Source organism: Drosophila novamexicana, unplaced genomic scaffold, assembly GCF_003285875.2.
Source record: "Drosophila novamexicana strain 15010-1031.04,08,12 unplaced genomic scaffold, DnovRS2.1 tig00000193-arrow-pilon, whole genome shotgun sequence".
Taxonomy (NCBI): domain Eukaryota; kingdom Metazoa; phylum Arthropoda; class Insecta; order Diptera; family Drosophilidae; genus Drosophila; species Drosophila novamexicana.
The window spans coordinates 7,866,701-7,881,183 of NW_020824787.1; the positions used below are offsets into that span (position 1 = coordinate 7,866,701).

The window sequence follows — 14,483 nt, forward strand, 5'->3', positions numbered from 1 at the left end:
CATGAAGCGCAGCAACAGCAGGATAAAGTGCTCAGCTTACGACGTGCGTGCGTGTTATTTTAAAGTCGGGCACATGCTGAACCCATTTATCGATTTATTAAATAGTTCATTGTGTTATGTTTTATTTCAAAAATTAAAAACAGGTCGCGTAAATAAGCCGCAAGTCAGAGCAACAATGAGAGCCATACGACTGAATGTTGCCACTTTTGACACGCATGTTAAATTTGACAGTTGCTGCTAAGCTACAAACATCATTTTGTATATTTCCTTAACAGATATTTAAGCTCTGCAGCTTAACTCGCAGAAAAACAAAAAAACAACGAATAATTATTAAATTAATTTTATTCTTTTATATTTTAGTCAACATTGTAGTGTAATTATTTAACAATCACCTATTTTAAAGCCGAAAAGCCTAAAACTGGCTTTAGGAAAATAAATCAGGTTCTGTAACGAATGAAATATTGAATTTCCGTAAGACTTGCATTTGCATTTGCAATTTATTATTAAAATTTAAAAAAATCACAAGACAGCTGTACTCCCGCAGGGTCAAAGGTACTTAATTAGGTTTAGCTTGTGGCCAGCTCTCTCAGCTGGGCCGCACCACAAGGTAGGGCTGCTCTTTGCTGGGGCACAGGAACCGCTCAAAGAGCTCCGGCAGCTGATTGGGCCGCGGCTTGTGCTCATCTGGCAGAAGCATGCTGTTCCATAGCATGTTGGAGGCAATCGCATGCATGCGCTGGCTAAAGTGAAAGCAGTCGTGGGAGAAGACGCGCCAGTCCGTGTTGCCATTGGGCAGCCTGGGCGCGGTCATATTTGTGATCATGGGATGGCCAATAATGGCGAAATCCTTGCGCTGGAATTCGGGCAGACGTGCTACCTCCAAATCCAGCTGCTGCCAGCGCAAAATTGTGTCCTGGCGCTGCTGCAGCTGGGCGTGTGTCAGCCGATCGCTCATCAGGCAATGGCAGCCAATGCGATGCACCAGATAGCACTGCAGCGGCACGCCCTTCAGCTGGCTCATCGTGAGCAAGATGTTGGGCACCGCTATCAAATTGATGAGCAGCCTGGGCACATTGTCGCGGAGCAGTCGAAACGCCAAGCGCAGATCGCGCGCATGCCTCTCGAGCAGCGCCCGCTGATCCGTCCAGTGGCACATGTCGGAGCAGATGTCATTGCTGCCCACGAACACGGTGAGCAGCTTCCAGTGTCGCAGCATGTCCACCTGGGGATCGCGCTGCAGCAGATCGATCAGCACGCGCGCCTGATATAGCAGATCGTGCGACATGATCATCGGCTCGGCAATGCTCAGACGTGAGGTGCGATGATTCACAACCAGGCCGTGGCCCGTCGCATAGCCATACAGCTGCGGATTGAACACCTTCAGTATGTTTGGCAGCGTCAGCGTGGTGCGCCAATTGCCCAGACCGCCGCCCGAGAAGCCCAGCCCGCGGAACTCGTTGATCAGGTCGAGCGCCGTGTAGGACATAATGCCATTGCCAGCGGACAGGGAATCGCCCAGCGCAGCTACGATGTCTATATCGCCGGGTCGCAAGCGCTCCACGGACGTGGGCGGCGTGCGGGAACGTGTATTATTCAGCGGACAGGGAAACGGCACGTGATTGGGTATCAGAGTTTGCCATTTGCCCTCGTGCCGACTGCGCCGGTAAAGCGCCTCGATATCCCGCAGCGCCCAGTTCAACGCTGTGCTGCGTGTGCCGAGCAGCAGCTGGCGATAATTCCGATCTATGTCCGTATACTCCGGCAGAGCATTGCTAACCGGACGCAAGGGATTGAAGTGCTTGGCCTGAATTCCAATGCTGTCCAACAGCTGATGGGAGCGATTCTGGCGGCGTATGCGCGGAATGTGAGGAACGGTGGAATCGATGAAAAGTAACACAAAAATCACAATCAAGCACATGTTTGGCAATGTGGAACGCATGTGGATGCTGTGTGGAATGTAATATAGGCCTGTTTTTTATCCAGTAATATATCTGTTATTCTTATGGCAAGTATGTTTTTTGGTTCAGCAGTTCGTTTTCCTCCAATTTTTGCATGTGGATGCTATGTGGAATGTAAGTATTTGTATGTTGTTATCTATTTGACACTATCATACATTTCAGCCCGCGTGAAACTTAGTTTTCGTCAATTTTTCCAATGAGGATTCTATGTGGAACGTAACTTGTTTAAATATAACACTTGTGGATTTTATGTGAAATGTGATTTTGGTTTATATGATTTTTTTTTTAGTTTCTTATATCAGATACATTTATAGCGCGTGTGAATTACATGTGGATCATATAATTTTTGTTTCAGCGACTCGATTTCGAAAACTTTTCGCATCCAAGTGAATTGGATTTTGATGAGGCAAGAGTGGATTGTATGTGGAACGTATATTTTTTTGGCTTATTGATTCGTCACTTTTCACTACTGAGTAATATATTGAATGTCCTTTCTAGTCCTGTGATAAGCAGCCGTGCACAACGACTTCTTGACGCGTTCTCACTTGAATAGCAAATGTGGCGGCCGCTTAAATGTTGCTATGAATGGAAACTCAAACAATATAAATTCGCATTGTTTGAGCTCGTAACGAGTACTCAAGCACTCGTTCCTTCCATTAAAAGCAACAGCCAACAGACAACAACAACAACAACAAGAGAGCCGGCAGTGGGCTACAGAACTTGACTTGAATGCGTTGACCGAGACATTAGCTACCATAAAAGTGACAACAACAACAAACGGGCAAATGGAACAGACGCAACTGTGCCCCAAAGCTGGGGCTCAGCACACAAGTGCGTTGGGTTCAAAGATATTGTCGGCAAAAAAAAAAATATGTATCTTAACAGCAAACCCGAAAACAAAATAATTACCTTGAGGCGACCGATAAACAACATTGATGCTACCACACAACATGACAGACAACAATTATATGATTTTTATATATAATTTAAAACCAAAATAAATGCGTGCTTATAAATAATTTGGAGCTACAGAGCGGCGGCCTAGACAAGGGCGTAGGCCTCCAGCCCAGAGCTGGACAATAAAAGGGGTCTCAGCTATACACTTGGATAAAGTTTATTAACTTCAACTGCCTGCAAATACTATGAAAACTAATTGACAACATACAAATACAAATATTTATCTGCAAGCCGTATATAAGAACTGACTGAATTGAACCATAATTTTAAAAGACGACGGTTTGGTTCAAATGAATATTTCATTATTAAGGCCTCGCATATTTATCAGAGTTATAATAACATGATACTAATAAATATCATAATAATGAAAAAATAATAATAAAAAAAAAAACACAGACAATAATATTAAAAAAATCAACAATAAAGTAAAATTAATAATAATGCTATAAATAACATTAAAAATTATAATACTGATACAAAAATAATAATAATGATGCTAATGAAAGCTCCCTTTTTAATAAGTAATAATTAATTAATAATAACAAATATGTGCTATAATAATATTAAATTTCATTAAAGCTACATTGAAGATTTCTTTTGAGAAAGTAACAAACTTCTAGAAATCGAGGTTTGAACTCGAACCAGGACTCATTCTTGATGACATCTGAACCGAATCATAAGGCGAGTCATTGCTTCAAACCGTAAATCGAGCATTTTTGTTGGGTTTCAAGGTAACTACTTTGTTTTGAGTAAACGTTTTCCGGCAATTTGAACGCATCATTTCATATGTATGTTTGTTTCTCATCAGATTTGCGGCAAAGTGCACATTTGAATGCGCCAGGACTAATTGGCAATTTATGGCCAGATGGACAAGCGTTCAAATAGCAAAGTAATAATTAAATATTACTAAGTGAGGCAATTTTCTGCTTTTTATTGCCGTCGGCGGGGCGTCATAAGTCAAACAAATATTACAAAGTATTCGGCCATGAAAAATATCTATAAATATATGAATACAAATGTTTATAGCTAGCAGATATTACCCGGCTTTGCTCGCGGCATGATTTGTGTTTAGAAATGTAGATATCTGAAGTGTGGGGCAACTTGTGAAAACTCCCTCGCGTCTCTGCGCCTCTGTGTCGGCTTTTTTCTTAGCTTAGATCCCAATTGTTATGCACGATTTGAAGTCAAAGCTCAGCTACAAAAAGATCTACAACAAATATTTGCACATTAAGCTCAACTAACATTTTTCAGTTGTTTTTGCTATACCCTGTACACAAGGCGAATGTGTTAAGAGGGTATATTAGTTTTGAGAAAATTTAAAGATTTTCTTTTTTTCTTTCAATAGAACTGGAAGACCATAGAAGCTAGATGCATCACAATTTGTATGTGTCGACAGATCTTGCTTTACACTCACTCGAATAATTTAAGAAGGCATTTCTCATAAGGAGGCGCAGCTGTGCGCTGGGCTTAGGGTATCTACAAGTCGGGCACTGCCAACTTGTTGCTGTTTGTAGTTTCAGTTGTTTTCGGCCACTTGAAATGTTAATAGCTAATTGTTTGTTTAGATATATTTGTCAAAGGAACTGAAATCTTGGGGCCTAAGTGGTGCAAAAAGTCTAGCCTTAGCTGTATTTAAATCGTACTTGATATCGGTTAATGCCCACAGCAAGATACATATTATAGAAACAAAAAAAATTGATTACAATAAAACTCAAGTGAATCGAGCTCTAAAAATAAAGATTCATGAGGGAGTGTCATGGATAAAGCTGACGCCGCCAAGGTTGCCCGGAGAGGCTGGAACGGGGCGTGCTGCCTATTTTATTTATTTGCTTTGCTTGACTTTAAGGCCTACTCTCTAGACTTCCGCCTAGCTGATGCGCAGAAACGGTCGCTCGGCGCTGGGGCACAGCATGTTCTGCAGGGGTCGTCGCCAAGCCCTTGCCGCCGTGGCATTCAGCGGCTGCAACATGCTGTTCCACAGGGCGCCGGCCATAATCGCATGCATGCGCTGGCTGAAGTGCATGCAATCGTGTGAAAAGTAACGCGTGCTCAGTCCACCCTGCGTATACACAATGCCGCTCAGATTGGCCAACAGCCGGTGCGGCACAATCACAAAGTCGCTGCGCCGAAATTCGGGCAGCGCCGCCAGCTCCCATTGCATGCGCTGCAAGCGACGCACTGCGTCCGGATAGTGGGCACGATAATTGACCGTCAGGCAGGAGCAGATCACACGCAAATTACATTGCCCGGGAAAGCCACGCAGCGTACGCAGCAAATCGTCCAAGTCAGGCAACAGAATCCAGTTGATCATTAGACGAGGCACATGATCCCGCAGCATGCTGAAGGCACGATACGCCTGCTGTCGCTGCAGGCGCAGATACTGCTCGGTGTCGTTCCAGGAGCACAGCTCGAAGCACATGTCGTTCATGCCCACCTGGATGTTGAGCAGCTTCCAGTGCTGCTGCATATGGACGCGCGGATCGCTCTGCAGCCGCTCGATGAGCACATGCGCCTGGTACGGCAAGTCGCGCATGGTCAGCATGGGCTCGGCTATGTTGAACACGGACTTCTGTCTGTCCGCCACCAGGCCATGCGTGCGTGCATAGCCGTACAGCTGCGGATTGTACAGCTTCAGCAGATTGGGCAGGGTGAGCGCTGTGCGCCAGTTGCCCAGCCCGCCGCCCAAAAAGCTGTAGCCCCGAAACTCGGGCACAATGTCCAGGTAGCTTTGCGAGAGCAGCCCATTGCCCGCGATTACCGAATCCCCAAAGGCGGCCGTTATGTCTATGTCGCCGGGTCGCAGCTCCCAGATGTGGTCGGGCGGCTCCGCGGATCGTGCCTGGCTCAGGTTGCACGGAAATGGCTGCTCCGCGGGCACCGCCTTCTGCAGCTTGCCCTCCGCCCTGTTGCTGGCCAGCAGCTGGTCCATGCGCCGCAGCGCCGCGTTCAGGGATGCGTTGCGCACTGCCAACATCACGTTTCGCAATCTGTCCAGATTTGTATAGTACATGCGGCCATTGCCAATGGAATTGGCATCGAATGCCACACGCTTGATGCCCACACGCGATATCTCTTGAGCGGAACGATTCAGGATGCGTTCCTCCGGCTTTATAGTGCGCAAGGATAAGAGCTGCAGCGTGAGGAGCAGCCAAATTTTACGCATGATTAGCTAATCTGCCGCAGATGCTGAACGACTTTGAGCGCTCCACGCCATTAAACCATGTTTTTATAGTCCAATTAGGTTTGACCTCTTAGAAAGTCTATTAAAAAGTGCAAGCGTTAGGGCTGCATCACTAACAAACAAAAAGTCGCTGGTTCAATTCACATTTTCAATCAACGCTTCGCGTCAAGCTTTGATTCGTGAGCTGGTTCGACTTCTGCTGTTCTTTTTTTTTTACACTTTTCAGTTGAACAATTTAATTAATTTTTATATTTACTGTTTTCTTTTTATGAAAAGAAATAAATTATTTAATTATATCTTCAATCATTCAAACAAAATATTATTTTGAACCATGCTCTTGAAAAAAATCATGGTTCCCTTCAGTTTTAACTGAATGCTTGAGTCAACAAATTCTATTTTAAGTTCGATTCATTATAAATAAAATATTGAAAATGTAGTCTTAAAGGGATTCGCACAAAAGCCAGACTTGCAGCATTTCATAATGAATATATACATATATATATATAAAAAAAGTTTGAAATATTTACTTTTCATATTTTTGGAAATAGTTTTTCAATTTTTAAAAATATACTTTTTAGTAAAAACATTAAAAAAATTAAATAATTGTAATTCCAAAAAAAGAGTTATTAATACTTTTATTTTTATATTATTATTATTATTATTATTATATTTTTCCTCGTTTTCTGTATTTGTTAACCTTCTTTTTTTCACCCTTTTCAGTATTTTATTTATTATTATATTTTTGATTTATTTATTTGTTATATTTTATGTTTTTTCCATTGTTTTTAAGTGGATTTGCAAGTCGTTTGAGTTTTTCTGCTTGCTTAGATAATATCAATTAAAAACAAGTAAGAGGTTCTAGTCGGGAGCTCCCGACTAGGGGATACCCTGTACCCTCTTCTTCCAACATCAAATGCATATATATATTCTACTTTAGAAACTATATGTCATGTTTGGTGACTCTAGCTCTTATTATTTAACAAAATTGCCCAAATTCAGGATATCGATATCGATTTTTATCAATTGCTTGGAAACGGAGTAAGTTATCGATTATCGGAAACAAACTCGATCTTCGCGGGAACTAGGAGCATCTACATCTAAAATCAAAATTCAAGTCTCTAGCTCTTATAGGTTCTGAGATCCTTGCGGTCATACATACGGACGGACAGACGGTCATGGCTAGATCGACTCGGCTATTGATGCTGATCAAGAATATATATACTTTATGGGGTTGGAGATGCTTCCTTCTGCCTGTTACATACATTTGGATTTTGCACAAATACAATATACCCTTATACCCATTTTTAATGGGTTCAGGGTATAATTATTGCCCAAAACTCGTTGAGTCATTTGCCGAACTTTTGTTTTGTGACTTTTTGGCCCTGGAGACACAGGGCTTGAACACGATTTTAAATAATAATATACTGCTTACAACAGAAAATAATGTCTTCTAGATGACAGATTTGAAAAACAATTTAAGGTCTGGCTTATAATTGTGTCGAACTTTGTAAGACTTTCATAACAAATAATAAAATATATTTTTAATAAAATAAATGCAAATTCCATGCATTTTCAATATTTTATCATATTGAACCAGACAAGACCGGATAATTTCAACAAGAAACTAATAAAATTTATCTTAAATAAATTATTCAAACATATTTTGCCGTATTTTTAAAGGTTTATATTAAACGAACTCGTTTAAATCCGGAATTCCAATAATATTATATTTATATTGGAATATATAAATAAATATATTTTTATCGCGAACCTAAACTTGAACCCATTTAAGTTGCATAAAGAAAGGTTGAAATTAAACTTGAAGCGAATTTATACATTTCAATAAATATTTTGGTTTAAAATCAAAATTTTAAGTTAGAACCAGCAAGCTGGTTCGAAGCGTAGCAAGGTTTCGGCTTAAGGCTTGAAACAAGCAATATTTTAATGGGGCCTTCATTTACAAGAGCTAGAACTTGTCGCCCACAGTTCTCAAATAGGGTCTCTTTGCATTGGGACACAGAAAATGCTTGAATGGCTGTCGCCAGGTCTCGTCCAGGTAATGCTCCGTTGGCTCCAGCATATTGTTCCACAGAACTTTCGCCAGCACCGCATGACCCAGCTGGCTATAGTGAACGCAATCTCTGGCAAAGAAACGCACGTCCATGTCGCCGTTCTGTGACCAGAAGCTGCTCATATTCCGGAGTATGCCGTGCGAGACAATGGCAAAGTCGTCGCTGCGGAACTCGGGCAGCGCGGCAATGGACAGCTGCAGGTCGAGCAAACGCTTGGCTGCTTTGTAGAAGACCTGCTGCTCGTATTTGTTGTGGCAGCTGCAAAAATAGGGCACACGCTCGGCACACTTGGCTGGCACCTTGGCCAGGAGGCTGAGCAGCTCATCAATGTCCGGCAGGACGATGAAATTGATCAGCAATCGCGGCACGTGCCGCTTGAGTATGCGAAAGGTGTCGCGCAGCTGGTGTGCCAGCATGCGCAGAAAGGCCTCCGGATCGGGCCAGCTGCAGAGCTCGGAGCACAGATCGTTGGCGCCCACCTGAATGCTGAGCAACTTCCAGTGCTCGCGCAGATTCACCAGCGGATCCCTGCGCATGCGCTCGATCAGCACATGCGCCTGAAACGGCAGGTCCTGTATGCTCAGCAAGGGCTCCGCCAGATTGAAGCGCGACACATTCACATCGGCCCCCAGACTATGGCCCACCGCAAAGCCGTGCAGTTGCGGATTGTACAGCTTGAGAATGTTCGGCAGCGTCAGAGCTGTGCGCCAGGTCTCAAAGCCACCGCCAGTATAGGCGAATCCTCGATACTCCACGTAGGCGTCCAGTTCGCCCAGGCCCAGAATGCCGGTGCCTGAGTTGGCGGAATCGCCACACGTGGCCACAATGTCTATGTCGCCGGGGCGCAGCTTGGCAATGTGCGTGGGCGGCACGGCGGAACGGGCGCCGATCTGCAGATCACACGGAAATCTTGCACTTGCCAACACTGGCTGCTGCATGCGACCCGCCTCCAAATTGCACGCCCGTATCCAATCAAACTGGCTGAGCACCGATTGCTGTGTACAGTTGCGTATCTGCAGCAGCAGATCGCGCAAGCTGCTGTCCAGTTCGGTGTAGAACAAGCCTTCTACGCGATTCTCAAAACTAAAATTCACCCGCTTGGCGCCATGTCGCTGCAGCAGCTGCGTTGACAGGTTCACCGGACCGCGTCCAGGTCGAGCACTCGCCAGGGCCAACAGCAGCTGAAGCAGCAGCAGCAAATCAAACATTTTGATGCGACACAAACGCAGCCGGACAGATTCTAGACAACTTTGTGACAGCTTTATAATCTTTTTGTTGGAAATATACTTCCAAAAACAACAGGTCGTAGTTTTTATATTTTGGGGTCTTGAGTTTTGGACGACCAGAGCTTTTATACAGGGTGTCATTTGAATGCTTCTCTAATCTATCGAGGTGGGCAGCTTTAAGAGAATTATCAAAATTGGGCAAGATCAATCCCAGTAAAAATTGATGAAACGAGAAAGAATGATGCAGTACAGAAATTGTGTCGAACTTAGACCGATCGTGTTAGTATATCATATAGTATGTCATAGGAACTTTAAAGAACCTTTTTATGGTTCCAGATATCTGCAATTATTACGCTCCCTTTTAATAAACTAAGTCCTATTAACATCGGACTACTATATCAAATATCTGGGATAGGAAAGATAGAAAAGATCTATCTTAGATATTTTGGTATTCAAGAGTTATTATCCAAATCTGATTAGCACTGGTTATCTATAACATATAGCTTTATAGGAAGAAGTGTTTTTTTCTGCGTTAAGATATCTAAACCATGCTCGTCATTTATTGGTTTGTTATATTCCCTTTTATTGGAACTCTATATTGGAAATATCGGTCAAAAATTAAGTTCCCTGAATAACTCTTTTGTTCTTCTAGATATTTTAGACAAACTTGGCAGTCTAGCCACTTTATAAATGAGCAAAAGTTGCTTGTCATCGCCCTACAATATTATATAGGGTTGTAGCAAGAATCTGTCGTAAATTGTGTTTCTGTATGGAAAATTTTCTGTTTTTTAAGCAGGCAGCAATTTTGAGATTTACAATTTTGCTCACATAACTGCAAAGCTGTCAGCCATAGGGTATTTAAATTACGACGTTATTTTTTAATATCTTGAGAGAAAAACATTGTGCTTTCTATGAACTAGGCACGTTGTTGAGGAATCGTGATGTCCATCTCAAATGGGATAATGTAAGGTTTTATTTGTTTCACATTTTGTTTATATATTTCTAAAAACGGCTACAGGGTATCTTCTGGCCGTGAACATTGCTCTAGAGCGCTTATAACTTGTTTCCAACAGTACTTTATTTAATTGCCATTCAATTGTGGCTAAATGTTCTTTAAACATATTCTTAATGCAGCAATTTATGGCAATTAATAGAGATATCGCTAAATATTGTTCATGAATAATTCATTTGGTTTATAAAACGATTGTTAGGTGTGTTATTATGACCCAGGCTTCTATTCTATGGCAGATAGGTGAATGTAATTACATTTCTATTAAGCCAGAAGAATCGTGTTCTGTTTAAGTTATTGGCATTTTGTTTAGCTAGGTAGGGTATGCTAAAGTCGAGCATGCAGCTCATGTAAAATGTTGCATTAAATTAAAACTTCAAATAGATCTTTCAACATTCCTTCCTACTTGCCATTAAATGGGACTCAATTAAATAAACGCTTCGCTTCGCTGGAGTTTATGTTGTTTTTGTTATTGTTGTTGTTGTCTATCAAAATGCCGCAGCTTCATTTCATTTAAACTAATTGAGGCTCATTAAATTGTTTGCACTTTGTTGCTATTGCTGTTGTTGTTGTTGTTGGCACCGCTGGCAACATTGTTGCCTGAGCAGCTTCCGAGACATGTTGCTGCAGCGATTAACGCAACATTTGTATTTACAGTTGCATGCTAATTGGGGTCTTTTATTAGCAGCTGCTTGTTGCCAGGCCAGAGACATTTAAGAGTTATTTAAGCTGAGCTTTAAAGAGAGTCTGACTCATGAGCTTGTTGTTGCTGTTGCTCGCGCTCTCAACATTGTTGCTAAGCGCGCATCGTTCGGGCAGCAGGTTCGAAATGTTGCTGCAGCTTTGAAAGCAACATTTGATATTAAATTGAATTTCTGTGATCAGCTGCTTGTTGCTAGGCCAGCTTAAGAGCAATTCAAGCTGAGCTTTACAGAGAGCTTGCATTCAGTTTGAATGAGCATTAAAAGCTTTGAAAGCGGGTTGCCAGGTTGTTGTGAAAAATACTATAAATATGCATGTTTATATATATTTATATATATGTGTATATATGCAGCGTTAACTAATGGCAGGTGCGACTTTTTTGTTATTGCAAATTAGCAGTTAAATAAAAAAATGAAATATAATTTGCAAAAATTTTAATTGATTTGAAGGGTGAAGCTATCCTAATTTGGCTTTATTTTTAAGCTGGTTATTGGTACTTGCGCCATTTAGTCGTAAATAAACGCATGTCATTAGATAATTGGTTTAAATATGAAAATTATATTTTATAATAATCTTGTTGTCGGCTTTCTCATTTACTTAAGCGACCTCCTGGCAGCAAAAGATAAGGTATTGCGATTTCAGGTTGGACAAACATGTACAACAAACTATCGCATTTGTGTCTCCCAGGCGATAAGTTAACTATCTTGATGAGCTAGAAAAGTTACTCCACTTGCTTTGCCCACATAACATCTAATATACCCCATTAGGCAAACTCACAATTTATCGTAATGGAAAACTTTGAATTTACAATAGCTCAAATAATTGGTAACTTTGTAAAACTCAACCTTGAACCGCAGCAGCAGCGGCGGAAAAACATAAAAAGTTCAGTTAACAAATTTTTGTGGCATTAAAAAAAAATATAAAAAAACAAAAATAATGTTAGACGCTAAAGATAAGAGCTAAAGCTATTAAAAATTAATTTAGCAACAATATTTAATTACGCTTTAATAATTACAGCGATATCAATTGCAAAATAAACCGCAGACACGAAAAGAACGGGCAAAGAAAATGCGATGAATACGAAAATGATAACAAAATACAATTTCCCCTTAAAACATGAGCACAATAAATGTGTAATTCATTTAACATGATTAATAAAAATTATAATTTAATTCAAAATTAAATTGAGTATGTTGCCAAGTGTATTAAAAGACTGCGACAATAGCACAATAAACTCATAAAATATTGCAAAACTTTATAACCTCGTTGCCCATTGGCAAGCGAAGAGTCCATTAAAGAGCGCGCAGCGGAGGACGGAAGAGAGCGAGAGCGAGTGAGACAGAGAGAGAGAGAGAGGGAGAGAGAGAGTGAGAGAGGGAGATTCAATTTAAAGAGCGCAGCACAGTTGCATTTTACATTTGTTCATATTTTGTTTATGTTCAAATTTCAGCAATGAAGCATAAATGCATAAATGCAGCCATGAGTCGACTTGTGAATACTCTATAATGTACACATCATTTTGAATTAATATCAAAATATGTATATGATAAATTAAGTTATTTGTTTCGAGTCTAAGTTAATGATATAAATTATAATTAGGCTCAAGAAGTGAAGCTCGCCAATGTTAATACATTTCATGTTAAATACGTATTGTTTATAAAGTAATTTAATTATTTTGGGAATTTAAACAATAATATATAGCTGACAATTTTTATTGTATTTCCCATTCTGTACTACAAACAATTAATTTAATTTATTAAAATTATATTTAAAAAAATACTATATACAAAAATGTTATAAATCAATAAAATATTTATATATTAATATATTATTTAATTTGATCTTGTATATTTTTTTTTTTAAATATTAATAAATATAATTATTAAGTAATTTTTTGTTTACCTGCTTCGAGGTCCAATAATTATTAAGTTAATAATATTAATATATAATTTTTTTTATTAATATTTAACATTTTATAATCTTAAAATATTTGAATTCAATTGCAGCTTTAACTAACTGCTTGTCAAACTGACTTTAGCCACTGTAAGGGCATACGCTGACCCTAAAGAGTGCGTCAGTTGTGCAGAGGCGGGCTAGTTAACCAATTGCACAACCAACAACAATAATAACAACAACAACAACGTAAAAATACTTTGCGACATTTCTGTTTTCGGTGCTTTAACCAAAAATTACGCGTCCGTCTGCCTAAACGCAGCTATTTGTTGGGCTCCGCTGATCAATAAGACAGCCGACGGGCAGCGGGACGGACGGATCGACGGAGGGAACGAACAGGTGAGCAGAGCTGAGGCGCGTTCAACATACCCAAAGTGGGTTGATTTGTTGTTGTTGTTGTTGTTGTTGCTGCTATTGGCTCTCTGATAACAGCCGTGCAAACTTGAGCGACGGCGCGGGGGGCAGGGCAATGGGAGCGCGCGCCGAAACGTGGTCGCTTGCGCAGTCGCAGCCGCAGCCCCGTCAAGGTCGGCTATTGTAAAAGAAAGCGCCAGCGCTGGCCTTGAACACGAATACAAATGTTAAAGCGTTGCCGATGAAGAAGATGGAGATGAATCTGAAGTTGAAGAAGAAGCAGCAGCAGGCGCCACTTGAAAGCTAAAAAGTAAAGCAAAACTAAAGACGATGCTGTGAATGCAGAAAACTAAGTTCGCCTCTCGACTCTCGAGTGCGAGTGTAGCTGCTCTCACTGTATGCCCATTGAAATTGATTACAGGTGGGGTATATTTGTTTTGTGCATATGTATGTGACAGGCAGCAGAAGAAGTTGGGTTGAGTGCAGAAAAGTCCGTTCGATCGTTGAGTTCGCTACACGCAGCTGTCTCTATTACCAGTGAAATTGATTGGAAGAAGGGTATATTAGTTTTGTGCTTATGTATGTGACAGGCAGCAGAAGAAGTTGGGTTGAGTGCAGACAACTATGTTCGACTATTGAGTCTGAGTGTAGCTCTGTATATAGCTGACAATTGACTGAAAGAAAGAGTATATAAAGCACGAACTTATCATTTATAACCTCAAATTTGAATATAATTTGTACAAGAAATATTGAAACAAGCTCTTTTAGGCATAGCTTGATAGTTATAAGAGCTAGATACACCAAATTTGGTAGGTTTTTTGTAAAGCTTCCCATGCTTCCCCATTCCCTTTGAAAAATATTCATTTTTTAAATGACCACCTTATGCTTTGGTATATGCACACATTAGGCTGTCATATTTAAGATCTACAAGTTTCATGCAGATCGCAATGTAAATTCTCGAATGTCTGCATTTCGCAAAGTGCGGGACAAAGGCAGGGTATAACCAAGTCGAGCTGTAGCCTTTGGTGCACTCTTGCTGTTGTGTGTTTCGGCTTGTTTTGCATAGAAACC

The 14,483-nt window shown here is 40.9% G+C and overlaps 3 protein-coding genes across 3 annotated transcripts; all 3 read right to left on the reverse strand.

The window, feature by feature from the left end:
- Positions 1-374: 374 nt before the first annotated feature.
- LOC115758676 (phospholipase B1, membrane-associated) lies at positions 375-2,488 on the reverse strand. Its single transcript, XM_030699417.1, has one exon. It carries the CDS (start codon positions 1,937-1,939, stop codon positions 587-589), a length of 1,353 nt encoding a protein of 450 aa, XP_030555277.1. The 5' UTR covers positions 1,940-2,488; the 3' UTR covers positions 375-586.
- Positions 2,489-4,685: 2,197 nt separating this feature from the next.
- On the reverse strand, positions 4,686-5,851 carry LOC115758957 (phospholipase B1, membrane-associated-like). The gene has a single exon (XM_030699758.1). It carries the CDS (start codon positions 5,842-5,844, stop codon positions 4,783-4,785), a length of 1,062 nt encoding a protein of 353 aa, XP_030555618.1. The 5' UTR covers positions 5,845-5,851; the 3' UTR covers positions 4,686-4,782.
- Positions 5,852-8,062: 2,211 nt separating this feature from the next.
- Positions 8,063-9,376, reverse strand: LOC115759305 (phospholipase B1, membrane-associated-like). The gene has a single exon (XM_030700210.1). The coding sequence runs from the start codon at positions 9,374-9,376 to the stop codon at positions 8,063-8,065; it is 1,314 nt and encodes a 437-aa protein (XP_030556070.1).
- Between the last annotated feature and the right edge of the window lie 5,107 nt (positions 9,377-14,483).